A 25,419-nucleotide genomic window follows, 5' to 3' on the forward strand; every position below is an offset into this window, starting at 1 on the left:
TTTCCCGCTCACATGTGGAGATTCTCTCTAAACAAAGACAAGAACATGTCGAGAATACTCATCAACAGGGTCAACAGAGGCTACAATTACTTCCTTGAAGCTGCTAGGATAAGTTCGTCCTAATTATATCCATCCCCGAGCTCATATGCAATAGCTAATCCATACCGAGGGAAGGATGCGTGGAGGATTCGCCCCCAAGCGGAAATGTGCCTAGCACACATCGTCGAGCTAGAAAATTCGAGCAAGTGTTTTCCTCCGTAAGCATCATGTCAAGGGTTGCTGTGCCTTCGCGGAAGAGCCGGAAATCATTGAAGAGACTGGATCTGGCCAATGCAACATGACTCCAAGGCGCGTGCAGGGGTCAAATTCCATGGTGTCAACATCCCTGCTCAGGGGTCCAGTCCAGAACTATGAGTACAGATTCGGTCTCCCTATCTGATCAACGAATCCGGAGACTAAACGAAAGAATCACAGCCATGTTGCCTGGAGCCTTGGTACCGTAGATGCCCAATCGGCCCTGTTGCCGTTACTACCGGGATTAGAATTGTCGACTCTTTGGCTAAGCAAGGCCAGGGTGACACCCTGTTCACGGGGTGTTCGCTGACAAGGGTGCTTCTCCAGCATGTTGGTAGTTGGGATAATTCACAGGCTCCTGGAGCCCCCGATCTACCCTAATAAGTCGCATGTCAGCCACTGATACAAACCTACCACGTGTGTTATTCCTCACACAGTGCATGCGCAATGGGCAGGTTCACGGACACGTGGAAGCCCGCGGTCAATGTCTTGACCTGGTTTCTGATGGTAACAGCTATTCTTGGCGTCTTTGCTCGTCTAGGAACAAAGTATTGGATCTTTCGGCGGTGGACGACCGATGATTATCTAAGTATTGTCTCGATGGTATGAGCAGAGATCGCAGTTGAGAAAAATTGAGGGCGAGGATCGTTGACCAACCTCTAGGTGATCTGCGCAGCACAGTCCCTCGCTGTGTCACTGGCCACGGCTAATGGATATGGCGACCATTATGGCACATTATCAGGGACCAGCATGGACAACGTTATGAAAGTAGGATTCCTTCTCTTCTGGTCTGGCTCGAAGCATTTTGCTGACAATATCATAGTCACAGTATGCTGCCACCATCCTCTTTATCATCTGTATGTGCTTTTCGAAGTTAGCCCTCGTCCAGTTTGTCCGGAGTGTCACCCCAGCTGCCTCCGACCGCCACATCGCTGCTTGGCTGGAGATCTTTATTATACTGTGGGGGACGACCGGTGTCCTCACGTTTGCCTTTCAATGCAACCCTCCACGGACATGGGATTATCTCAATGGGCAATGCTTCAACATTGAGGCCTGGTGGTATTATTTGGGAGTGACGAATATTTTCACCGACGGTGCTATTGTAGCTTACGCCATCCTGATAATTACGCGCATCCAGGCGCGGTGGAAGAAGAAGGCCACCTTGGCTACAGTATTTGGGCTTCGCATATTGTGAGTAGCGGCCAGGAATACCTACTAGCCGTTTTTCCAATGCATTTCTAATGAACCGTGGAAGCGTGATTGGGGCCATCATAGCCCAGCTGGTATACAGCAAGAAAACTATCAATTCATCCGATCCGACCTCTGACACTTGGCCTCTCGCAATATGTACGCAGCTCACCCAGTGCTTGAGCGTCATTACTGCCTGCTCACCCCAATTCAAACCATTCATGGATAGCCTGCGCTCTATGGGCTTGCGTGTAGACGGGATTACTCGCTACGACACCTCTCGTGGAGAATATCATCATTCTTCCTCGCATTTCCCGTCCCAAATACGCAACCAGAACCAACCTGTAGCCGAGGGGCATGAGTTGACTCCTATCATTCCTACCAAGAACGACCACCGTACAACGACGACGATTACAGCCAAGCCGGATTCAGATGCAGAGAGCGACTCTAGTCAGGCCCACATAATCCGCGAAGTTCGCACATGGGCTGTGACCGCATCTCCACGTAACTCATCAAAGGAATCCTGGTAATAGGGAGCCAAAGGGCTGCTGTCCCATCCTTTTGATAATACTCACTGTAGGCCAGCTGATGGTTGTATAATTTTAAGATGCTGCTAGTTTCAGCCGACATTCTCCTATATTTTCCTTTTCGTTTTCTTTATTTTAGACCCCATTGACCCCTTTCGGACCTTTGCGCATATCTAGTGGATTATACTATTAGACTTAACCCTGTCATTATGGGGCGCTAATGAAGTGTCATTGTAACCCTAACACTCCACTACCCTGTCGGAAACTATTCCACACAGCAGTCCCCACGTTAGATCCACAAGGTTTTCGACGTACTCAAGTCCAGATTACGATGCGCTAAACAGCGGACAAGAAGCTAGGTTCTTTAGCTGCTTTATATCCCTGCTGCGTTGCACCGTCGCATTCCCTCGGCTGGTAAGGACCTTAAGTCCGACATGCGAAATCCTGCCAATGTTTTACATAACAGGCGAGAATAGACTACATAAATTTGTACCGGTCGGGATATAGGAGGGGAAGCGTACCGAACAGGATTTTATCCTTATCGTTCTAGGTAGCTATCCCTGCAGGGGCCTGAGGAATTTTACATCTAATGCTCCTCCTCTCTTCTGGGTATTTGTTTCATGTTGCTTCTTTATGTTCCTTGACTCGATCTATACTTGTTCTATGTCAAGTCTTCTCCACCGGGTTATTCGACGACCTTAACACTCATATTGGTGGCCAGCGTATCCCTCAGCAAAGTACGTGCGTCATGGCATCCTCCGAGCTTAAACAAATGGCACCTCCTACGTTGCATGAGGTCGAGGGACAGCCCTCCCGTCAGAACAAGGACGATGCGTATCTGGCCCGCCTTGGAAAGCGCCCGGTCTTACAGGTAGGTCCATGTGCTTGCGTCCCTGTCAATCGTCAGTGGTCCATTGAGGATTCATAGTCTCATAGAGAAACTTCGGTTTGATGTCCATGGTCGGCTTTAGCTGTACTATACTCATCACCTGGGAAGCCGTAACGACGTAGGTTATGAAATAAACTATGAGATATATCCTGGCGTGGAATTGCTTTGGCTAAATGACACATCATTTACAGATTATTCCTACAATCCTTTCAAAAGTATGAAAGACTTTATTTACCCCTTCCAAATCTTGACGGATACTGATTGTCCTTTAGTGGTGGTCCGGCTGGTTCAGTGTACGGCTACATCTTCGTTTGGATCGGTGTTACGGCAACGTTTGTCGTGGTGTCTGAGCTGGTGTCCATGTATACATATCTTACCCCATCGTACAACTGTAAGCGTCCTTGTGACTAACAGCGGCATAGGGCGCCCACATCCGGTGGACAATACCACTGGTGCTCAATGATGGCACCCAAATCTGCTATGAAAGTTCTTAGTTACATCACAGGTAAGTTGGACCATGTTAAACTGGCGACAATTCGTGCTCATCTGACTGTTTAAGGCTGGCTCACGGTTATTGGGTGGCAGGCCACCTATGCCACCGGCTTGTACTTGAATGGTAACTTCATCGAGGCGCTTATTATTCTCACTAATCCTGATTATACCCCTGCACCGTGGCGGAAGACTCTATACTCCTGGGCAACTGCAGTATTTGCAGCCAGTATGAATATCATTGGGGGCAAGCTGCTGCCTCGGTTTGAAGGAACAATCCTTATTCTGCATATTCTTGGCTTCTTTGCCGTTTTGATTCCATTGACGCACATGGCAGAGCATAAACCAGCTAAGGAAGTATTCACTTATTTTATAAACGAGGGCCATTGGCCCTCACAGGGTCTCTCTTTTTTCATTGGCCTCATTGGCCCTGTTTTTGCATTTGCTGGTGGTGATGCTGCAGTCCATGTTCGTGGAGCCTTTCAATCGTGTTCACCATGACCTTGGTTGCTAACATACAATTTTTATAGATGGTTGAGGAGATGACCAATGCTACCGTGGCTGTGCCCTGGTCCCTGATGCTTACAGTTCTCATCAACGGGACACTGGGATTCAGCATGTTGATTGCGTTATACTTCTGCCTGGGAGACATTGAAACGTCTCTGAAGTCTGCAACCGGCGTCCCATTCCTATCTATTTTCTATCAAGCCACAGAGTCAGTGGCTGGCACCGCAGCAGCAGGCTCCGTCATCCAGGCAATGTGCTGTTGCACAACAGTCGGCATGTTAGCATCGGCGTCGCGTCAGTTCTGGTCATTCTCTCGGGACCGAGGAATTCCCGGATGGCGCATGTGGAGCAAGGTAGGAGCATCCTCTCTCATCATCTATAAGCCCATCCATCCGCTCGACTAATATAACAACTCCCGTCTAGGTTACCCGCCGCACCGCAATTCCAACCTACACCGTCCTCCTCACATCAACAATTGGCTGTCTTCTCAATCTTATCAACATCGGCTCCGACGTCGCGTTTAACAGTCTTGTCTCCATGTCAACGTCTGGCCTTTACCTCTCCTACATGATCGCCGCAGGCCTGCTTCTTTACCGTCGTTGCACAGGCGAAATCAGCCACTCGAAAGCAAGTTCCGATCAAACAATGGTCAATACAGCAGGTGCCAGACTCATATGGGGACCATTTCACATCCCCGGTCTCTGGGGCATTGGGATCAATATCTTCTCCCTGTGCTATATGTTTATTGTGATATTTTTCAGCTTCTGGCCACCGATCAATGACGTTAATTCTCAGTCAATGAATTATAGTATAGTCGGAACGGCAGGAACTATCATTCTTAGTTTAGGATACTATGTTGTGAGAGCAAGGGGAATTTATACTGGGCCTGTGGTTGAGATTTAGAACTTTGAGCGTGATTCATTGCAGAGGAAATAAAGGGAAGAAATAATGGATAGGGTGCATTGGCGAATCTAGATATGTTACGTATCGGAATACATACTGGATCGCTGTTTGACTATTCTCTTGAATGTGATGTCTAAAAAGCATGAGGAAATAATAGTACATTTCTTTGCCTCTTCCAGGGTTCTAGTCGTGATCATCATGATACATCTGGTAGGCCAAGGAGCTCACTCAAACCCGGAGTCGATTCACCAACAACCTCAGCACTCAACTCGAACCCTCATAGGGACCTTCAGCGGCTCCAAACCAATGTCAAATTTCGCGAGGAACAACAAGTCGTCCAAGTGTATGAGACCTATCCGGGTGCAAGCCTTCGAAGAAACGGGCAAATTTGTAAGTTAGTCCCATTATCATGCCCTGCCTGTCTCCTGACCCAAACTACTGCAGTATCCTCATTTGGACTAGTCGCCGAGGCAAACGTGGGTTGCTGATTCTGATGGTAGATATGGCTTACTATAACCAAGACGCGATGGCACATTGGAGGGAGACACGAAGCATATCCTGTTCCACGGACCGGGATCCTGGGTCCACGAAAGGTCCGAACATGACTCAACGGGCGACAGTGTTTTACGATAGTCTAACTCATTTCGTGCTGCCCATTTGCTCGGTTATGAGTGACCGACTAAACTCGTGGACGCCCATTAGCAGTGCGACTTATGTTGTGGATGCATCGGTGGTGTCCGTGAAGCAAGCATGGGACCTAAAAGGCTTTGCTCAAGAGGTTAGCTGGATACTGATGACTTAATATCCCGAAAGCATTGAGCGGATCCTGGTGAGTGAATTTTTTGAGGGAGGCTAGAAGAGCACGAACTAATCATTTAGGTCTGCTCACGCTGCATCCTTAATATACAACCATTAACCTAGACTATTACTAGCGCACGTTATTCCTTATACACCCCTTATATTCCTGGTGCTCTCAATGGCTCGAAACAACTTGATGCATATTCAGAAAGGCTAGCGCGTACTATCTTCATTGCGTACTATCTTCATTTTCTAGCCTTCAGTCCCAAATCCTGGGTTGTCATTAAGGCACGTTTTATCCTCGTGGACGACTCTGAACTACGAGAAGACACTAGATAGGTTTCAGGCCTTTGCAGACTGCTAGTCCTTTTTATCTCACTCTTGGAAATTGTACCATAGTTTACCTTGCTTTGACAGTTCCATAGGCTTGTTTCTGGTAACGGTGCGACAAGCCACCCCCGATTCTGTAACCGTTAAAAACTGAGTCAGGGACGGTTCCCAGCTTTGATGGATGGGTAATAGAAGTGCCGATAGCATCCTAGTGTAAACGCATCACGATCGAGCATTACCAAATCTGGGTCACACCTGGCAGCGGATCAGCAGGGCTGAACGAGGATAATGAGCTTCGTTAGTGGGATATACGATTGTGTAGCGAAAAAGGCGGGTCGGTTCTGTTATTCACACATTATTATGTCCGCAGTGGTTGAGGGATTTTAAGGAAATTATACATGCAGATAGACCTAGCTGATTATGCAGCTTATCTCACGGAGCGAAACAATTAAAACTTGGGTAGTTAGCTTTGAACGTATCTACATTGATATTGATACATAGACGAGGACTAAAAGAGCTCCGAGTTTTATTCAACAGTAGACATCTGGTCAGGCGAAGCACTTCCAGACTAACCCATAGTTAATGATAGCCGTTGTGGAGAGGTATAATAGGAACCATTGGTTAGGGATTCTACTTATCATTGGTAGAACAAAATATACAGATTCGATCAATATAAACATCAGCCTGTCTCACTTTGTTCGAAATGGAATTTTCTCCCTATTGGCATGATGACCATGGGTCGGCAGCCTGGAAGAATACATGGTTTTCTCCGGACTCCACGCCGTGTAGTCTGTAGGATCGGGCTTTTCAAAGAAACTTTCGCACACTAATGGCACGCACGAGGTAGAAACTCTAGCAAAAGAGAATGGGCAGTTGGGAGTGGGATGGATCGCATCAAATGTGAGATCCCTGTGACAGACCTCAGAAAGTGAGATCGACACAAACGCTCAGATACAATCCGCTGTTTTCTTTTCGTTTCATACTTCCCTCAATCTCCCTACCCCCGACGGCTTCCGCCGTTGATTTCCGTACTTAGGAAGATATGCCGACACTGCTGGGTTAGCCCCTTCAATAACCCTGTGTTCTCCAAACCAGGCTCTTCTTTACCTGCAGTCGCGTGGGATAGGCTACAGAAAAGGCGAAGTCGGATGGAGACAAGCACTCGGTGAGTGGATTCTGTTAGTCAATTTAGACCTCAGCTGTGGTGAAAAGAACTCCAAGAACAGGGCTACTTTAACTGGCACGGGGTGCGTCGATCATCATCTTACTAGGAGAGACGGCGCGTAAGACATACCCCACAAATGAAAGAGAGGAATTTATCTGATCTGAAAACCTAAGCCTATTAATTCAGTTATCTGATCAAACTGGAGTTCAACCCTAAGGTCGCCAAAACTTTGAGCTCCATCGGGAAGCGCGCCTTGCAGGGGAAAAAATACTGATGAACAGACAATCTTGCTTGTTTGTCTACCGAGTGGGCAGGTCGTGTATGGTGTAGATCCATGATGTAGGAAAGACAGACTAACCCTCCAGTGTTCGGCTTTTCTTCTTGTTGCCAGCCAGCCTCCTGCATCTGTCGCACAACTCAGAATACATACCAGTATTACAATATGCCGGGCCCCAACGTTGCACGTGGCCGGAATGACACGCAGTTGGCCCAGAGTATCGTCGGCTCAGATTTTCGGGACCTTAAGTACGAGGTCAGTGTATCATCGGCAAATCACAGCCATAACCCGGGTGTGCTTAGTCTTGAAAGCCCTCAGAAACAGCCCGTTCGGAGACCGTCCGAGGAGGTTACCCAAGGGGCACAATTGGGAATTCGGAAGGCCGAAGCAGCCGCTCTCGCCTGGAGTAAGAAGACAGCTTATTTGGCCTATGCATTGTAGGTGGAATCTTGAGGTCCCCAGTCGTTTTGGTTCCGACATCGTCGTTCTAACGGCTCCCCTAAGGGTCTGGCTTGGCTTCTTTATGCTAGCCCTACAGTCCGCCGTCAGTACCAATGTTATCCACAACGCATTCGCCCACTTCGAAGAAGCGCCCGCGGTCAGTACATCGAGTATTGTGGCGAGCGTGGTCAGCGGAGTCGTCCGGCTGCCTGCTGCAAAGCTCCTGAATATATGGGGCCGTCCAGAGGGCCTTCTTCTGTTTGTCGCGATTTACCTACTCGGGTTAATCATCCTAGCCTCCTGCAACAGCCCAGCCTCCTTTGCCGTCGGTTATGTCCTATATTGGGTCGGATATGACGCTATTTTTCTCATTCTCGATGTCTTTATGGCCGATACATCTGGACTGCGCAACCGAGCATTTGCATTTGGTTTCGCCAGCACCCCGTTCATCTGTACCGCATTTACGGGTCCCATCGCGGCGCAATCATTTGTGAATCACACGGGATGGCGTTGGGCCTACGGGTCCTTTGCCATTGCTCAGGCTTTTGTTTTCCTTCCGTTGGTCGCAGTATTCAAGTTCTATCAGCGCAAGGCCGAGAAAATGTTCATCTTCGTGCGGGAACCAAGCGGTCGCACATGGCAGCAATCCGTGGTCTTCTGGGTCAATGAATTTGACGGTACGTCTGAATCACTGCAGCTGATAGCCCCTTGCTGATTACAGCCGTGTACTACAGTGATCGGTACCATCCTCCTCACCGCTGCCTTCCTATTAGTCCTTCTTCCCTTTAGCTTGCAATCCTACGGCCAAGCCGAGTATAATAGTCCGATGTTCATCGCCATGCTCGTGATCGGTGTTCTTCTCTTCCCTGTCTTTGCCTCCTGGGAGCGATATGGGACCGCGACACCTTTCATTCAGTTCGAACTATTCAAGGAACGTACTGTTCTGGGTGCCTGTGTCGTGTCGGCCAGCCTGTTCTTCAGTTACTATGCATGGGAGCTCTATTTCTATAACTTCTGTATGGTGGTCTACGGGCTCAGCGTCAGTGTGGCGGGATATGTCGGGCAGATCTATAATGTAGGGTCCTGCTTCTGGTCAGCGGTCTTTGGCATTCTGGTCTACGTTACGAAACAGTTCAAGTACAGCTGCTTAGGCTTTGGGCTACCACTAGTGATGCTGGGCGCTGGGCTGATGATTCACTTTCGATCCGCTGGCGGAAATATTGGATACATTGTTATGTGCCAGATTTTCATCTCTTTCGGTGGTGGAACGCTAGTCATCGGTCAAGACATGGCGGTCATGGCCGCCTCCGACCGTGAAGGCGTCCCGATGATGCTATCGATGATCGGACTGTTCTCCAGTTTGGGAGGTGCGATCGGTAATGCCGCATCAGCGGCTATTTTTTCGAATACGTTTCCTGCCGCACTCCGGGATGCTCTGCCTGCTGAGAGCAAGTCCCAATACATGGACATCTATCTGGGAGGGTACCTGAAACAGCTTCACTACCCTGCTGGGTCGGACATTCGAGACGCTATCAATCAGGCCTATGGGGCTTATATGAAGTACGGCTGCATCACAGCGGTGGCCGTTATGGCCGTCGGGCTTCCGGCGATCGCCATGTGGAGGAACTACAGGGTGGACAAGAAGCAGAATAAGGGCGAAATGATGTGATGGGCGTTGTTTCATTTTATGATCTGTTCCTGTGTACCCCGAAACCTATGCCATTTTTGTTTTTTTTGTTAAGCCCTTTCACTTATTTCTTTTCTATTTGAAAATTTGATCATGTGGGCAGATATGTAGGCTCTCGAGCCGTTGTGGTCACACCATGTAGTAAGATATGTCTAGGAAATTCACGACTGTAGTCACTCCTCAAAGTCTCGATTTGTCCGTAGATCCAAGTACAGCTCACCGAGAGGTTCGTCCGTGTAGTTATAGACGAAGTGGAACCCCTCCATGTCCATCATCGGAAGTACCGAATTGGCAGGACTATATGGCTTGTCCAAACTAGGATTGTTAAACGCGTCACAGGTGGCTTGGCGAATACGATGAATGGTGGAGCAGGACAGGAATGCCCACCAGACGATGGAGTCAGACAAGGCAGAAAAGTCGATGTCAGATGTTGTCCGTGCAAAAAAGAATAACTTAAAGAGGAGTGGAGACCTTTTGATCGTCTCGGCGATAAGATTGATAAGTTAGGGCAAAGACGGAACTTGTTCTTTCCGTCGATGACATGCCACTACAGTTCCTTTTTCTTTCCTCAGATTGATGGTGGATCTTTTTCTACTTTAATTAGCGGAATTACTACCGTGGAATCATACTAACAACGCTGCTAATGAATCCAACGGCGCATCTTCAGAGCCACCACTATATCCTTTGAGGACCATGGATGAGGCTAGGCGAGATCTACCTATGCGATCTAAGACACAGTCGATACCCAGTGAAACTCATTGGCTCCTGAAGTTGGACCGTGAGGACGAGGTGGTATACGAATCAGACCGGCGCTTGTTGAAGAGCGGCTCATTTGACGGACTCGTGGAACAATTGACGCGCCATGACCGGTTGGATCTTTCTTTCAATGAGGCCTTTCTCATCACCTATCCGACTTTCGTATCGGCCTCGGATCTCTTTGAAGCGCTTCTTCAGCGATTTTACGTCGACCCTCCCGAACAATTGACCCAGACTGAGAGGCAGCTATGGATCCAACATAAACAGAAAGCAATACGTCTTCGAGTTGTCAATATTCTGAAAACATGGCTGGAGCAATTCTGGATGGAACTCCATGAAGATACAACGATCGATCTTCTCCGGCACATATACGCCCAGATTAAGAACTCGCCAGCCATTATGAATACCCCGACTGCTTCGCAGGTATTAAGCGTCATCGATCAGCGAATTCAAGGAAAAGAAATCGCAAAACGTCTTGCTACACCACCGAACTCTTCTATCCCAAAGCCTATCACACCAAAGAATATGAAGAAGTTGAAGGTTCTAGATATCGACCCCACAGAGCTAGCCCGCCAGCTCACCATCATCGAATTCAACCACCATGCCAGGATCAAGCCCAGGGAATGCCTCAGCCAGAAATGGAAAAAGAGAAGATCTAATAGTGTGGAGCCATCAACGGGCGTCAATGCCATGATCCTTCATTCAAATCGGTTAGCCAATTTCGTGGGCGAGCTGGTTCTAGCCCAGGATGAGTTTAAAAAGAGGGTAGCAATGATCAAATTGCTCGTCCAGGCTGCCGATGTATGCGTTGACCTGATTATATTCATGTTTTGGGTTGGGTCTGACAAGAAGTTAGGTTTGTCGTTCCCTGAACAACTATGCCAGTTTGATGTCAATCATCTCTGGTCTGGGGCAATCCCCCGTTTTTCGACTCCGACAAACTTGGGGTCTTGTCAACCCACGCATCCGGGACCTCCTTGAACAACTAAGGGATCTGATGTCAAGTGAGAAGAATTGGGTCAAGTACCGCGACGCTTTGAGGCAATCTAACCCACCTTGCGTTCCTTTTCTGGGTATGTCCTTTCGTGGCCTAACGGTGAAGCCCTCTCCCACTGATTTGAAGTAGGAATTTACCTCACAGACCTAACATTTATCGACGACGGTATCCCCGACCTCACCACTTCAGGCATGATAAACTTCGCCAAGCGCTTAAAGGTGGCGGATGTCCTTCAAGATATCCAACAATACCAAAGCATACCCTATAGCCTCCAAGCGGTACCCGAGATCCAGGACTTCTTGATTCGGAATCTCCGGGCAGCAAAGGACGTGAGCGATATGTATGATCGCAGTCTTCAATTAGAGCCGAGGATGTCCAATGAGGAGATTTTCGTGCGATGCAGTGGGTATACAGCTACAGGAAGCCATATGAGCTCCGTAATTATTGCTAGTATGGCTATGCGTTGATTGGGGACTTGGCTTTTGGGTTTATTATTTTCGTTCTTCACTTTGGTGTGGTCCTTTTCGGCTTCTTATGTGATACCCTGCTTCCTTTTCTTTCCTTTGTTCTTTTCCTTTTTTCTTTCTCTTTTTTCTTTTTGCCCATCTTTTAATTAAGACGACTTTACGATCTGCGTTGAAAATCTCAGGCTTATGGCAATGGGTATACAAAAGTACCCTGTATTATGGCTAAGACATTGTTATAGCATAGGAAAGTTAAGTATTTTCATTTTTTCGCAGTTACTATTACTTGTTAAAACCCTCATGCCTGACCAGCTCATTCATAGCCCAGTAAATCCACTTAGCTAAACCCTCAAATACCTACAGATTCCCAATCGCAGCCTCCTTCTTAAACTTCTCCGCAACCGGTACATAGCTTCCGGACTCCAACTCCTCCAAAAGACTCGGCCCAACAGGCTTCCATCCCAGTCTCTCAATAGCCTTCCGATTCGAAGCCCGATTCCTCACTGTCACGAAAGCCGACAAAAATGAACCCCATTTGGCTTGCGCCACCTCCTCCGAGATAGACTTGACAGGGACGGCCAACACCTTCCCAATTGCCCCCGCCAGAGCCTTATAAGTGGTATCCGTATTTCCGGTCCCATTGAAAACTTCACCGGCTTTCCCGTGCTCCGCAACCAGCAGGTACAAGCTCGCAGCATCATCCACGTAAATATTCGAGGCACAGTACTCCCCATCGCCGACATACAGGCTCTCCTCAGACTTAGCAGCAAGCTTAATTAACTCCGCTGCAAAGCCATGCGTCGTCTGCCGTCCATAGACATACTGGGGAAGCCGGATAACAGTAACCCGCACCCCCTGTTTGGCATAGGCCAAAGTATGCTCTTCGGCTAGATGTCGCGGGATAATAGGCTTCTCCGGTAGAGGCGATGTTTCATCAGTTTCCCCGCCAGCGGGGTCAGGGGCGACGATGGCCGTGCCACTAGTGGTGACGAGGGGCTTGTCCGTTCCGATCAGCGCACCGGCGAGCGCGTCAATTGCATCTTTTTCAAGCTTGAGATGCTGCTCATAGGGCTTGCTCCAGTCGTGGTCGAAGGCCAGGTGCAGGATTATATCGGCCGCTTGGGATTCGCGGACGAGCACAGGGAAGTCGGTGAGAGTGCCTCTCACAGGTGTAGCGCCTAAGCCTTTCAGGAGCTCGTCGCCTGTTTCACGGCGCGAGAGGGCGCGGACGGTGTGGCCGGCTTGGACGGCCTGTTCGGTTACGACGCGGCCGATATAACCTGTGGCGCCTGTAATGAAGACCTTCTTGGGGGTGGACATTGTGTGCCGTGGTTAGTCAGTGCAGGCAATGATTTGGAAGTAGGTTGGATAGTGAATAGAATGGTACTGGGGAAATACATATGAGGTAGGGTGTTTTTTATATTCTGCTTTTGAGACGTCAGATACGGATTTTGCGCGGAGTTAAGAAGCTGTCTCATTCACTGGGTGTCAGATCGGACTTGGCTCGGTCTTTGGGGTTAGAGATCCGCTGTTGGCTTTTCTGACATCGGCTGGGGATTTCATGTCCCGCCAACTGCGGTGTCTTCTCCATTCAGTGAATGGATAAGTATTAGGTAGTATAAATCAAGGATTCTATACTTCGCCCAGGATGTGCGTTTCCCCTTGGATAGCGAATGGCTTTCAAGTCAAAAGTGCCATTCCATTAACTTCCAATGTATACCAAGGTTTGTGTCATCATTCATGAACTGGTTATAATGAGAGTATTGTAAGTTGTAATAGTTGTTCATTTTTTTTCTGTCCTAACGTGACTTCTATTCCTCTTTCCAAAAGCCGGGGATTACAACCTAACCGGAATGAGTTAGGTCTTGAAATTATGCACAGATCAGTGACTCAGCAACTTTGTGAATCAAGAATAAGTGCCTGCCCTAACAAGGCATTGAATATAGTCACCTCCCAGTCTCCCATAAAGGAGAAATCACCCATGCCATATAATGGCGGATCGGATATTTATCAAGTGATCATTTGTAGAACCTGCATAGTGTCGTAACCAATGGAAATTACTCCAGTCCAACAACCGACCCCACACTGGCGCTTAGCACAGAAAACAACACTGAAGAACGCACCTCACCTAATTATCATTCAATAGTATCCAGGGCGATTATATCTCACAAATCGAGAAGTTTGCACGCTCCCTCCTTATATGGCTCCCAATTCATTTCACCCAAAACTTACAAGTCAGCCAACCCAACAAAATGTCCTCCAGCCTCCGCTCAACATACACTGGAGTAACAATCAACTCGGAAGGGGACTTCCTCTGCAAATGTGGCTATTCGATGAAAGATTTCACGGTCCAGGATGTGAAAAGCCCATATCGCGGAAATCAGTGTACCATATCCTGCTCTATTATAGTTCTCCCAACTGGATTTATTACAAGACACTGATGGTTACAAGACTGGGCATGTAGACGACACTCAACCGACCAAGACCGATGTAAGAGCTGGATATGGTTCGACGAAACTACTCGAGTGAAACGGCTCGTTCCTCGCCCTGCAACTCCTCAGACGCCAAAGAAACAGACAGATATTAGGGAATTTGGACATCCAACGCCGCCGAAGTCGGGGTCTTTGAAGAGGAAACGGGTAAACATAGATCCTGGGACTCTTGATGAGCCTCCTGGAGATGATATTGATGATAGTGGTGACTACTACTCTATTATTCCGTAGTTCGGAGAAGACCAACTGCTGACTTGATGCTAGAATTGGCCTTGGATATTCTGAACTCTCCAACTCGAAGGAGGCAAAGACATCTGAGAGATTTCGAAGTGACTCCCACGCCTCGTGCGCCCTTTGAAGAACAACAGAATAGCACGGATAGCATTCAGATTCGGCCTCTTCGACGATTTAGAACTCCGCCTGATCAGATCTCAAATCCAAGCACTCCTCAGCGGGCCGCGACATTGAGCTCAGGGCTTTTCACCCCACCAACTGCCGGTGGCAGGAAACACTGGAATGCTGTGGAGGCACCGGTAACACCAACTAAACAAAGGCATACTTTCGCATCCCCAGCTTGTACTCTTGAAGATATCAGTGATTCGGATTCCTATGGTTGTGATGATGAGCTGGTTGCCGCCATGCTGGATAGTTCGGATCAGATACAAACGGCCGGATAGATTTTTCGATGCGGTGAGGACGAAGATACGGCTGTGAGACGGTGTCAAGCTGTAATCACCTGCACCAGGCAGAGAGGCTTTCCATTGTTACTTATAGCTATGTGACAGAGGATATAGCGTAGTTTAAATCAAACTCAAGACTACATTTGGCTATCATCAGCACTTGCGGATGCCTCTTCTACATCATACAGCGCAATTTCCATCTTTGATAGAGCATTTCCCCCTTGAGAGATCAGAAGGGGCTCGCTGTCCTTTCATTATCACCGATAGACGTTAGACAATCCCACGGCACCACAGACGCCGGAAGCAGCTCAGGCCTCGGCGGCGCTAAATAAGGACCAGGTCCTATATGACGCCAAAAAGGGCCAGTGGGGGCTGTTCTCTTCGGTGGAAGTTTTCGCTGTCGGGCATCCATTTGGGTATCTAAGTGCGCCTAGCCCCTTAAAGATTGCTATCCCTTAGCTATGAACGCCATAGCGCACATCAGCCTATAAACCAGATAGCTAGAGCAACAATCTTGAACGAGGATCCGCAATGATGGCCGACTGCATTCTTAGCGAACCAGATCGACAAACTTCAAACAGCAGTCAAATGGCTCAACTGACAGAGCATAATCCCGTGTTGCTAGCCACATAAAGCCAGGTATTGAGGGATAGGAACTGTGAAAGTTGTCTCTCTTTCGACAGATATCCCGGGCTCTTTCGCGGCTTACAATGGTAGATGATCGCCGCCATTCGCTATGATTTTCAGCACCCTCAGCTCACTGACATTTATCAGCCAGCCTTTCGCCTCGGGCGCAAGGAAGTGGACACCCCGTGGAGAATGAGATATTCTTCAGATCTAATGATCGTTGTGAAGTCCTGTTTTGAGGCGTTGCAGCAGACACGGTGACGCTGCCATGATGAGGTGTCATATGCAGATCGGAAAACTTCCAGAGTTGGGCTACCTACTATCTCTAAATCTAGGCCATGGCGTTCAAGCGCCCGAGGCTTTTTGTGGCAAAGTTAAGGCAAGTTCTTCAGGCCCACACAAGCTGAACGGTGGATCCAGCAATAGCGGCATGTGATCCTTCGAGGATTTCTGGGTGAGACGGAATTAATGTGTAGTTCATGTATATTCCTGGTCGATACGACCTATAAAAGCGGTATTATCGTCGTTTATGGACTAGGCCACAACTGTGTCCACGTAGCACCATAAAGAGCCACAGTGGCGTGGCTACTGAAGGTATCTATCGGTAGGTCTATCTATATTTGAGACCATTATACCACCCCATACAGTACTTATATGTAGTAAAAGACTATTCTGTAGTTGCAGATGTGACCAGTGATTCCAGCCATTTTCATAACAGAGAATTCTCTTAATTCAGCATGCCCGTTAATTCTGTGTCGCTGCTCGATTCAGACCTCTTCAACGTCCAGGCCGATAATGCAACTCGGGATGAGAGGATCTCCCTTTCATATCATCGAGCGCGTGCTATAGCAAGGGCATATGGTATGTCTTGGTATATATCCTGTATTGTCAGCTAACACAATATCCAGCATTCAATACGGATGATGTGCTCCGCCTGACTGGCAAGTTCTGGGAATTCCATCAAGACCTCATCCATACACGCGATTCGGCTGCGTTCACCTTGCTGGCTATACAGTACAATCTCTGTGCAGGAACCCTGGCTCCCTTTCTTAAAGGAAGGGCGGATCTCCGGTCGCTGATGGAGAAACTGCTCAGCTTTGAAGTTTCGTATGTATCCTATGTCATTCAGCTCCATAAATCTGACATAACACAGAGGCCAATTCCTTCTAACAGAGGTGGGACATGGCTTGGACGCTCACGCTCTGGAGACCGTAGCTGTATTGCTTCCAGGAGGTGATTTTGATCTTCATACTCCGCACCCTGATGCGGCCAAGTGAGAGACTCTCCTAATCCCTGGAGATATCCTTTGACCACTGGTTCAGATATATGCCACCCACCTCCCCAATCCCAGGCTTTCCCCGTGTTGGGATTGTAATCGCAAGGCTCCTAGTTGACGGCGAAGATCGAGGCGTTAGACCATTCATTGTCTGGCTCAACGATGGTTGGAGAATGTGTAAAGGGGTATCTGCAAAGTGAGGTTCTTCCGAGGACAATGACGTTCGATAACATGTAAGCTTATACGCATCACTACAGAGTTCTCCCCGAGAGAGCAGGATCCAAACCGCTCGATCATTGCATTACGACCTTTAACCATGTCCGACTCGCGCGATCGGCCCTTCTCGGGGACGTGGATAAACCTGCAGATTTACGAAAGAACTTTCAGTCCACCATCTGGCGCGTCCATATTGGCACGCTATCTCTTACGACGGTTCTTATCCCCACGTTGAAACGATCTGTTTTCGTGGCGGGGAAATACAGCCTACGGCGACATATACGGGATCCCAACAACAACCCTAGACCGATCATATCGTTCCGGACGCAGCAGCGTCCAGTCCTCCATACTCTAGCTCAGATTGCCGTTTTCGAGCCTTACGCACAGGAAAGTATTAGGCAATACACAGATTCGACGATTCCCTATAGTATGCGGCAAGGAGTCGCAGCTGCTTTTAAGGCCGTTCTCTCTCAGGCCAGCCAAGAGAGCCTCTTTGCTCTTGCCGAACGATGCGGTGCCCAGGGTTTATTTGGATACAACAACATTATTGATAACCAGTTGGAGGTCCGGGGCAGCTCCATCGCTGAAGGAGATACTTTGGTCCTTAGCATAAGTCTGCACCCAGAATATGAAAAAAAGAAAAAAAGAAAAGAAAAAGAAAATCTCACTCTGGATAGTAGCTAACATTGTTATTTTTTTTTTTTTCAGAGCTCGCCTCCGAGTTGCTTCTAGGGCGATATAACATGCCCCCTGCCAAATATCCATCTTACCTTCTGGCAATATACGAGACTCAATTATTCCAGCATACGCGCAATATATTACGGTCTTTCGGTGGGGGTCACAGAACAGAGGAGTTTAATACGCGCATATTGCCTCGATGCCAAACGCTCGTTGAAGCTATTGGTCACCGAATGGCCTATGAGGCCGCGTTAGATGCCGCGGTATCGCCAGACCTACTTGCTCTATATGAGGCCGGCGTCGTACTCCGCCATTCTGGCTGGTTTGCCGAGAATACGGCACTGGACAGTGAATCACAGCTGGACATGGAGTTACGTGCGATGAATACAATACTGCCCAGACTTGAGCAGTTGCTGGACTCGACTGGAGCGGACCGATACTGTACGGCACCGATCGTGTCAAACAAGTCATGGGAGGCGTTCACTCGTATTCTCAAGGTGCATGAAGGCAACGCTAGCGATGGTGTTCAAGACGATAAGGTCGGGGCAACCAGCAAGCTATAGCCTCACCTGTAAGGAAGAAAGAGCGCTGCTAGACTATAGACCCAAATATCATTCCACGATAGAACTTTTATCATCTACAGCCACAGGTGGTAGTATAGCCCTGCCATTTACCTAAAACTAATGCCACTCCACATCATGTTGCCAAATGGGCAAGAAGGAAACTTGTTCTATTCTCCGGGTGTAGCAGGAGGTAGCTATAGCCTGAAAGCCATGGGCATCGCTTCTAGTTCGACTTGAGGCTACTTCTTTATTTCAAGATAAGTGAAGATAAGTCGGATGTTTACATGATGTGTATCTCACAAACCCCAAATATGAAACTTGACGGTCATAGACCAGATGATATACCTTTCGTGCGACAAAATAGGCTACGAGAAGCCAAGGTGGATGCCGATAGACTAGATGACATGGGGCATTCTCTCACAATAGCAACGACAATCCAGCGATGTCGCCAGAGCAGCAAGGAGGAAGCGTAAACGGACAAAACTCCACATGTTCACATTAGGTCTTGTGGATACAGGAAAGCTAGCAATAAGTCCCTGCGAGGACTGGAAATAAAGGTCAGGCAAGCACTGGTAAAACGTACCAGAGAATGACGCATATCCCACATTCAATGACAGGAAAGTAAACAAACAGTGAGTAGAGCAGGCGAGTATCTCCAACACAACCAAGATCACAACAGCGATCCTCAAAAGTAGTCCTTCCTAAATCCTGACATTCACGCCATCTCCCTCAGATTGCAGGCATATCACCTACAGCGCTCAAGGAATGGTGCGTCCTTCTGATCCAGCCGCAGGAAACTGCGCCCACTGTCAGGAACAACTACAGCACCTTGCAGGTGTGGCATTACATGAAATACACTCTTCAACCCTTTCTCAGCGCCACTTCAGTAGGCTAATCCTTCATTAAGTTTAGTACTTGATCTTAGTATACTGAATCCGCTGGACTTGGTTGTTCTGTCAATACGTTGAAGTTTGCAGAAGAGTTGCTGTAAACCAGTCAAACCATCAAGAAAGGGTTATCTGGATAAACTGGCCAGATGTTATCTGCTTGTCTTTTTAATCGCATTTCGAAGAGATGCGATGCCTAAATACCTATACAGCTATATCTTTAGAACAGAGTGTATTGATTTTAACGCATTCATTCAAAAAGGAATAGCTGCCTTAACGAGTACGACAGCCTTGTCTAGCGTATGCCACTGGCTGTATGTTGCGTTGTACAGGAGGCACATCCTATATAACCACGGAGACCTTGTGCCTAGCGGGCAATTATCCTAACGTAATCGGCTTCTGGTGCCACTCGCAAACTATGGAGATGCTAATACGATAAGGCCCATGGAAACCGTGGCTTGCAGGCCACCATGAGCAATCCTTCCCTCCTCTGGGACGAATCTCTGTATGGCACACTCCACAGTGGGATGCCCCCACTCCGGGGAATTTCCACAGAACACCGGCCTTGCCTTCCAACTATAGCTAGCTATCTTAGCTCTTACCACGGTGGCCCCTACTCCTCCCTAACCCAGGTCCAGTATAGATTGCTCATACTAGGACGGAATGACTGGGAGGACAAAGAGATGGCGGATCAGCTAGATGCCGAGTGCACGTCTGGCTTGTCTACTGTTTTGGCGGAGCTCGAGCATTTCCAAGTCGCCTCATACTGGCTGTGAACAGTGTGATAAAGAGCAGTTGGTCTACCGCCAGCCTTGTAATACCAGGGCACCTGTGATCCACTATGGGTTGATTGCATCTGGAGACCAGGTGATGAAGGACTCGGAAACACGAGACCGTCTAGCTCAACAGTATGGTATTCTCTGCTTTGAGATGGAGGCAGCAGGTCTGATGGATGGGCTTCCAGCGCTAGTGATCTGGGGAATATGCGACTATTGCGACTCCCATAAGCAGAAAGAGTGGCAGGGCTACGCGGCTTTGACAGCAGCGGCGTATACAAAGTGGTTATTGTCAGCTGTGCCTGTTTCCCGAACGGATTGGAGGTCAATGAACAAAGAGAATAAAGTTCATCAGTGGATGGTTCCATGGGCAAGAAATCCGCGATTTGTTGGTCGTCAGAATGAAATGGCCAAACTGGAAGAAATAATTATGATGAAAGATGGGCCCGGGCAGGTTGCAATTACAGGGTTAGGAGGGATTAGAAAGTCCCAAGTGATACTAGAGCTAGCTTACCGCTTACAGGACCGGGATAAGCATTGCTCGGTTTTCTGGGTCCCATGTACTAGCTATGGGATAATCGAACAGACATACATGAGTGTTGCACAGACACTTCGACTTCATGACGTGGAACAAGGAGAGGCCAAAGAGCAAATCAAAATATATCTTAGCTCTGAGCGTGATGGAAAGTGGCTTCTAATATTCGATAATGCAGATGATATGGACTTATGGCTATTGGGTGATAATGCAGGCCCCGTTCTCATGGACTTCCTCTCTTAGAGTGAGCAAGGCCGCATTTTATTTACCACACGGAACCGGAAGCTTGCCGTAGAGCTAACATCGTCCAATATTATCTATATTCCTGACGGGGATAAGAAGTTGCATATGGAACTCCAGAAAAGTCACTAGTGAAAGAGGATATTCTCAAGGACCACACAGCAGTTATTGTCCTCCTGGACCAACTGGTATTCTTTCCCCTGGCAATCACGCAAGCAGCAGCATACATTAATAAAAATAGCTTAAGTCTGTCCACCTACCTGGCTCTTTTACATGAGCAGGAGACGGAAGTAGTGGGCCTGTTAAGTGAAGACTTCAAAGATACAGGACACTATAAGGAGGTCCAGAACCCAGTAGCTACCACCTGGTTAATATCTTTTAAACAGATTCAGCGCCAGGATCAATTAGCAACCGACTATCGATCTTTTATGGCTTGTATTAATCCACGCAATATTCCTGAGTCTCTTCTTCCACTACCAACTTCCAGGAAACGCGGAGTTGACGCTTTAGGCCTTCTGAGTGCGTATTCATTCATCAACAGGCAAGATAGAAATCTTAATATACACAGACTTATCTATATTACCACTCGGAACTAGCTAAGAAAGAGCATATTATTTAGCCATTGGATCTGAAGGGTGGCTGATCAGATACAAAAGGTTTCCCCAGACAATAAATATACCAATCAAGGACTTTGGCACGAATACCTCCCTCATGCCTTGGCGCTTATACACGAAAATGAGTTCATAGTACAACGGGAACAGTAAATTGTTTTGACTGAGTAGATTACAGATTACCTCGCTAGTGATGGACGATTCGACGAAGCTGAGGTTCTATATAGCGAGCTGATGAAGATTACGCAGAAGGAAAATGGTCTGGAACATCCCTCCACTCTAGCCAGCATGGCGAGACTGGCATCAGCCTACCGGAATCAGGGACGAATGAATGAAGCTGAGAAGCTGAATGTGCAGGTGATGGAGACAAGAAAGACAGTGCTGGGGGCAGAACATCCCCACACTCTGATCAGCATGAATAATCTAGCTTCAACCTATGGCAATCAGGGACGGTGGGGGGAAGCTGAGAAACTGGAAGTGCAAGGGGTGGAGACAAGAAAGTCAGTTCTGGGTTCTGAATATCCCTCTACTCTGACCAGCATAGCGAATCTAAACATCAATCTACCAAAATCAGGGACGATGGAGCGAAGCTGAGAAACTGGAAGCACAAGTGATGGAGACAAGGAAGACGGTGCTGGGAGCCGAACATCCCGATACCCTGACCAACATGATTAGCCTCGCCTATACCTGGGAAGCCCAAGGCAAGCTTCAAGATGCCTTGACTCTATTGCAAATCTGTTCTGAGCTACGCAGCAAAGTACTAGGTCCTGATCACCCGGATACCAGATCCTCCTCTTGTACTCTCCGCGACTGGATAGACAAGTACAGTTCATTACCGAACCAAAACGTCTCCAGCACCACCCACTCAAATAGAATTTCTGCAACATCTACAAGAATGTTCAGTAGGGTCTATAGCAGTTGTGGCGATCCCTCAGTTTGCCTGTGAAAAGTACATCGGCCCATCTCACACCTATGGACAAGCAGCTGCAAAACTCTACCTTAGAGGTCACCCCCTTGTAATCCAGTCCAGAGCACGCTCATTCATCCCGGGAGATCAAGACGCACAAGGAGTTGATTAATTTGACGCCGCCATATCCTGCACGATAAAGCTGGACAACAGAGAAATTGACCTTATAGAAGTAGTTCAATCTCAGTCTCAATCTTCTATCAAACAAAGCATATGTACGAGAGGTATCCTAGCATGCGAAAAGAAAATACACTGATAGCCCTTGAAACTGCCATCCTTCATTATCAAATTAACTACCCAAAGCGAATTAGCTCGAGTAGATTTAAGACTTCATCCCAGCTCATATCGAAGCTACAATGATTGTGGGGATACTGTTAGCCAGTTGTATTTCTCACATCGCGTTTTGTTCATGTATCCAGATTATGCTGTGAATCTGTGAATAGCCACCACAAGGATCCACTGTTTGTGGTATCCTGGTCAATATTATTATTATTATTATTATTAATCAAGTTTAACGTCCATATTGAGCCATTGGCTATGACAGACACATGTCCCTAGGCAGTGGCCTAGGCCACTGCCTCTAGATAGTCCCTAGGGGCTCTATCGGCCCCTTTTATCATTTGTGAGCTCATTCTAGTCCTCGGTGTTCATTACTTGCTGGGCGTCATCTAGGCGTGCTTAGATTTCCCTTTCTACTACCATTCCCTCCACTTTCTGCTTCTTCTACCAGCTCTAGGCCCCAAAGGTTATCCCTAGAGGCTCTATTTATCTCTCTAACTGCTTCCCCTGGGAAGCAGCCGATATTTGTTATTTCAAGGAAGGTCATTAGGGCCTTCACGGCCCTCTGATCCTCAAAGAGACGGCATTCTGGAGCTTTTTCTCCCTGTCTAGGTTGTGACACTCCTGCCTTGGCTAGGGCCCTGCACAAGGCCCGTCTCTGGGGGCGCCATTGCCTACATTCAACTAGTAGATGGCCTCTTGTTCCCTGTGGAGCCTGGCGGCTCAGACATCTAGGAGAGTCTTGGATCCCTACCTGACTGAGGTAGGTTGGCATTGCTGCATGCCCAACCTTTAGCTGACAGTATCGGCGAGTGATCTATTTTGGTGCTGCTCCCGCTACCAGATCTAGTTTCCATCCTTCCTGTGGTTGATAGTGCTGTTGGGCTCTGTAGGATCGTTTCCCCAGGGCCTGTACAAGCCATCGTTGTCTCTGGGACTGGTTTGTCTCAGTGCATGTTCTGCGTAGAAACGTTAGACTGAGGCACCTGTCTATATTTCTGGGGGCCTTTTCATTCCCTAGTATGCCTTGATGGCCTGAGACCCATTGGATCGTGGTTTGGTGTCCTTGATTCTCAAGCCTTCGGGCTGTATCTTGGGCCTGGATTGCCCAGCTTTGCTCTGGGCCAGTTCTATTGTCTTGTAGCCGGGCTATAGCTGCCTGGGAGTCTAACAGAACCCTCCTGGTCAGAATTTGTGTCTTCACGTTTTCTCCGAATCGTACATTACGCTGATACGTGGCTAAGCCTATTGTAGATTAGGTTGTGGGAGTGGCGCCGAGAAAGAGTCGAAGATTGTAAACCACGTAAAGCCAACCCTGCAAGAAGCTGTACAAAGAGATTCAGTGGATGTGTTGGAGCTCGAGCCTAGGACCATAACACCCCTCCGCCCACATTCTACTGCAGTACAGAGTGTCAAAGGAATGGCTGGGACAAGCACAAAATTGAATGCAAGTCGTTACAGGCTCGCAAGCATCTGTCAAGAGCTGCCCCACTGCTCCAGGCAATCCTTTATAAAGTTCGCCTCGCTCATGGGTTTCGATTCGCAACTGCGCGCATTGTAGGATCTGAAGACTTTCTCTAGGGCTATCGCGAAGACAAACCGAGACCCGACAAATGCCCTAGTGCCGTCCTCCATTGACAGCAGGGTTTTGATGCGGCACGCATGTTCAGCGCATGTTAGAAAGCTATGCTACATCTTCATTTCTTTGTTGAAGTGATCTTGTCAGGTAACAAGTGGTCCATACGTGCGGAATCTTTCCTTCCTGGTAGATATGCTGACTGTGTAGGCCTTTACTCAGGGGTCAAGAAAGTTGCGATAAAGGTCAAGAATCCAGAGCCCTCCGTTCGCACATGTGGCGCGAATTTATAAGCAAGAGCCCAACCCTAATGAGTCTATCGTGTCACGCTGAGCAGAGAGGTATGGGCGCTGACCTTTCCGAAACCCACATTGGATTTTTGAAGTCTCCCTACACCTGTCATGGGGCCAGAAAACATCGACTGGGCAAAATCTACGAGGGATTGAACCTTGGCGAGAACGCGGTCTGATGCTTGCAGAGTCCCTTCAACCCAAGGAGGTCGATCGCCATTGCGTGGATGGAAATGTTCGACTTGACTACAGGGCTTGAGGGGAAGATTCCTATACTCGCAAAATTATATGGTGGGAAGTTGAAACACGTCTTGAAAGGCCCCGATGCAGCGTTTACAAAAGCCAAGGACGAGTTCCTGGGTCATTTCGAGGCCTGTGTCAATATTTTTATGGAGGAATCGTATGCACCTGACGAGGTTAGCAAGAGAGAAGAGGTGGTTCAGAATCGTCGCGTGTGGGTCTACTAAATTGTCAAATGGGGCGTTAATGGTTTCTTGGTTCTGAGGAAGTTTGTTGTCAATATGAAAGACTATTGAGTCAATGATACTTTGTGCTATATACGGAAAGTCAATCGGTTTCTGGTGATCTACTTTTGAGCGAGACCGAGTTCAGGCGAAGCATGAGGATATGGTGAGGTATAACGCCATAGGATATCCATTGTAGTCTCACTTCCTCTTCTTACTTCAAGAAAGACAATAGCAACCGTGCATATGGCCAGTATGAACATCTCACTTTACATTTCGGAGATATGTTCGTTGAGTGGCTCTTGCTATTGCCAATTCATTAATCGGTATCTTGATTGCATAGGAAATGTTTAACAAAAATGATAGGCTCATAAAAAGCAAAACAAAGGAAATACAGGGGACAAGAAAAGAATGAAAGGCAGAAAAAAAGAATCTCCCCGACTGGGAGTCGAACCCAGGTCTCCCGCGCTTGTTCTCGAACAAAGATGACAAGCGGAAATCATGACCGTTAGACCATCGAGGATTTGTTAAATAGACTGTTTTTTTTTGA

At 47.9% G+C, this 25,419-nt stretch overlaps 9 protein-coding genes and 1 non-coding gene across 10 annotated transcripts; 8 read left to right on the top strand and 2 right to left on the bottom strand.

Moving 5' to 3' along the window:
* Positions 1–741: 741 nt before the first annotated feature.
* BDW43DRAFT_296206 (uncharacterized protein) lies at positions 742–2,012 on the top strand (the record flags this gene model as incomplete). The annotated part of the gene is made up of 3 exons (XM_032044173.1): positions 742–897; positions 1,118–1,485; positions 1,550–2,012. The coding sequence occupies 3 exons, from the start codon at positions 742–744 to the stop codon at positions 2,010–2,012; spliced, it is 987 nt and encodes a 328-aa protein (XP_031905606.1).
* Positions 2,013–2,781: 769 nt separating this feature from the next.
* On the top strand, positions 2,782–4,844 carry BDW43DRAFT_319129 (amino acid/polyamine transporter I; the record flags this gene model as incomplete). Its single annotated transcript, XM_032048845.1, has 7 exons — positions 2,782–2,880; positions 2,946–3,016; positions 3,171–3,260; positions 3,321–3,403; positions 3,458–3,855; positions 3,918–4,247; positions 4,318–4,844. The coding sequence occupies 7 exons, from the start codon at positions 2,782–2,784 to the stop codon at positions 4,795–4,797; spliced, it is 1,551 nt and encodes a 516-aa protein (XP_031905607.1). The 3' UTR covers positions 4,798–4,844.
* Positions 4,845–7,532: 2,688 nt separating this feature from the next.
* BDW43DRAFT_319131 (major facilitator superfamily domain-containing protein) lies at positions 7,533–9,477 on the top strand (the record flags this gene model as incomplete). The annotated part of the gene is made up of 3 exons (XM_032048846.1): positions 7,533–7,804; positions 7,872–8,485; positions 8,543–9,477. The coding sequence occupies 3 exons, from the start codon at positions 7,533–7,535 to the stop codon at positions 9,475–9,477; spliced, it is 1,821 nt and encodes a 606-aa protein (XP_031905608.1).
* A 662-nt stretch (positions 9,478–10,139) lies between these two features.
* On the top strand, positions 10,140–11,984 carry BDW43DRAFT_319134 (Ras-GEF domain-containing protein). The gene is made up of 3 exons (XM_032048847.1): positions 10,140–11,052; positions 11,108–11,324; positions 11,378–11,984. The coding sequence occupies exons 1-3, from the start codon at positions 10,189–10,191 to the stop codon at positions 11,713–11,715; spliced, it is 1,419 nt and encodes a 472-aa protein (XP_031905609.1). The 5' UTR covers positions 10,140–10,188; the 3' UTR covers positions 11,716–11,984.
* An 85-nt stretch (positions 11,985–12,069) lies between these two features.
* On the bottom strand, positions 12,070–13,032 carry nscE (NAD-dependent epimerase nscE; the record flags this gene model as incomplete). The annotated part of the gene is made up of 1 exon (XM_032045840.1): positions 12,070–13,032. The coding sequence occupies one exon, from the start codon at positions 13,030–13,032 to the stop codon at positions 12,070–12,072; it is 963 nt and encodes a 320-aa protein (XP_031905610.1).
* A 932-nt stretch (positions 13,033–13,964) lies between these two features.
* Positions 13,965–14,881, top strand: BDW43DRAFT_305678 (uncharacterized protein; the record flags this gene model as incomplete). Its single annotated transcript, XM_032045841.1, has 3 exons — positions 13,965–14,097; positions 14,164–14,409; positions 14,469–14,881. 3 exons carry the CDS (start codon positions 13,965–13,967, stop codon positions 14,879–14,881), a joined length of 792 nt encoding a protein of 263 aa, XP_031905611.1.
* A 1,339-nt stretch (positions 14,882–16,220) lies between these two features.
* BDW43DRAFT_259769 (acyl-CoA dehydrogenase NM domain-like protein) lies at positions 16,221–18,438 on the top strand. Its single transcript, XM_032040122.1, has 6 exons — positions 16,221–16,372; positions 16,420–16,618; positions 16,665–16,784; positions 16,834–16,983; positions 17,045–17,616; positions 17,712–18,438. Exons 1-6 carry the CDS (start codon positions 16,249–16,251, stop codon positions 18,242–18,244), a joined length of 1,698 nt encoding a protein of 565 aa, XP_031905612.1. The 5' UTR covers positions 16,221–16,248; the 3' UTR covers positions 18,245–18,438.
* Positions 18,439–20,340: 1,902 nt separating this feature from the next.
* BDW43DRAFT_296212 (uncharacterized protein) lies at positions 20,341–22,372 on the top strand (the record flags this gene model as incomplete). Its single annotated transcript, XM_032044174.1, has 6 exons — positions 20,341–20,661; positions 20,808–21,205; positions 21,317–21,428; positions 21,465–21,770; positions 21,913–22,120; positions 22,167–22,372. The coding sequence occupies 6 exons, from the start codon at positions 20,341–20,343 to the stop codon at positions 22,370–22,372; spliced, it is 1,551 nt and encodes a 516-aa protein (XP_031905613.1).
* Positions 22,373–23,798: 1,426 nt separating this feature from the next.
* On the top strand, positions 23,799–25,086 carry BDW43DRAFT_259772 (uncharacterized protein). The gene is made up of 2 exons (XM_032040123.1): positions 23,799–24,265; positions 24,326–25,086. The coding sequence occupies exon 2, from the start codon at positions 24,633–24,635 to the stop codon at positions 24,870–24,872; it is 240 nt and encodes a 79-aa protein (XP_031905614.1). The 5' UTR covers positions 23,799–24,265; positions 24,326–24,632; the 3' UTR covers positions 24,873–25,086.
* A 216-nt stretch (positions 25,087–25,302) lies between these two features.
* On the bottom strand, positions 25,303–25,392 carry BDW43DRAFT_t19. Its single transcript has one exon. It is a non-coding gene; the product is annotated as a tRNA-Asp (tRNA).
* Between the last annotated feature and the right edge of the window lie 27 nt (positions 25,393–25,419).

Source organism: Aspergillus alliaceus (genome assembly GCF_009176365.1).
Source record: "Aspergillus alliaceus strain CBS 536.65 unplaced genomic scaffold BDW43scaffold_2, whole genome shotgun sequence".
Classification (NCBI taxonomy): domain Eukaryota; kingdom Fungi; phylum Ascomycota; class Eurotiomycetes; order Eurotiales; family Aspergillaceae; genus Aspergillus; species Aspergillus alliaceus.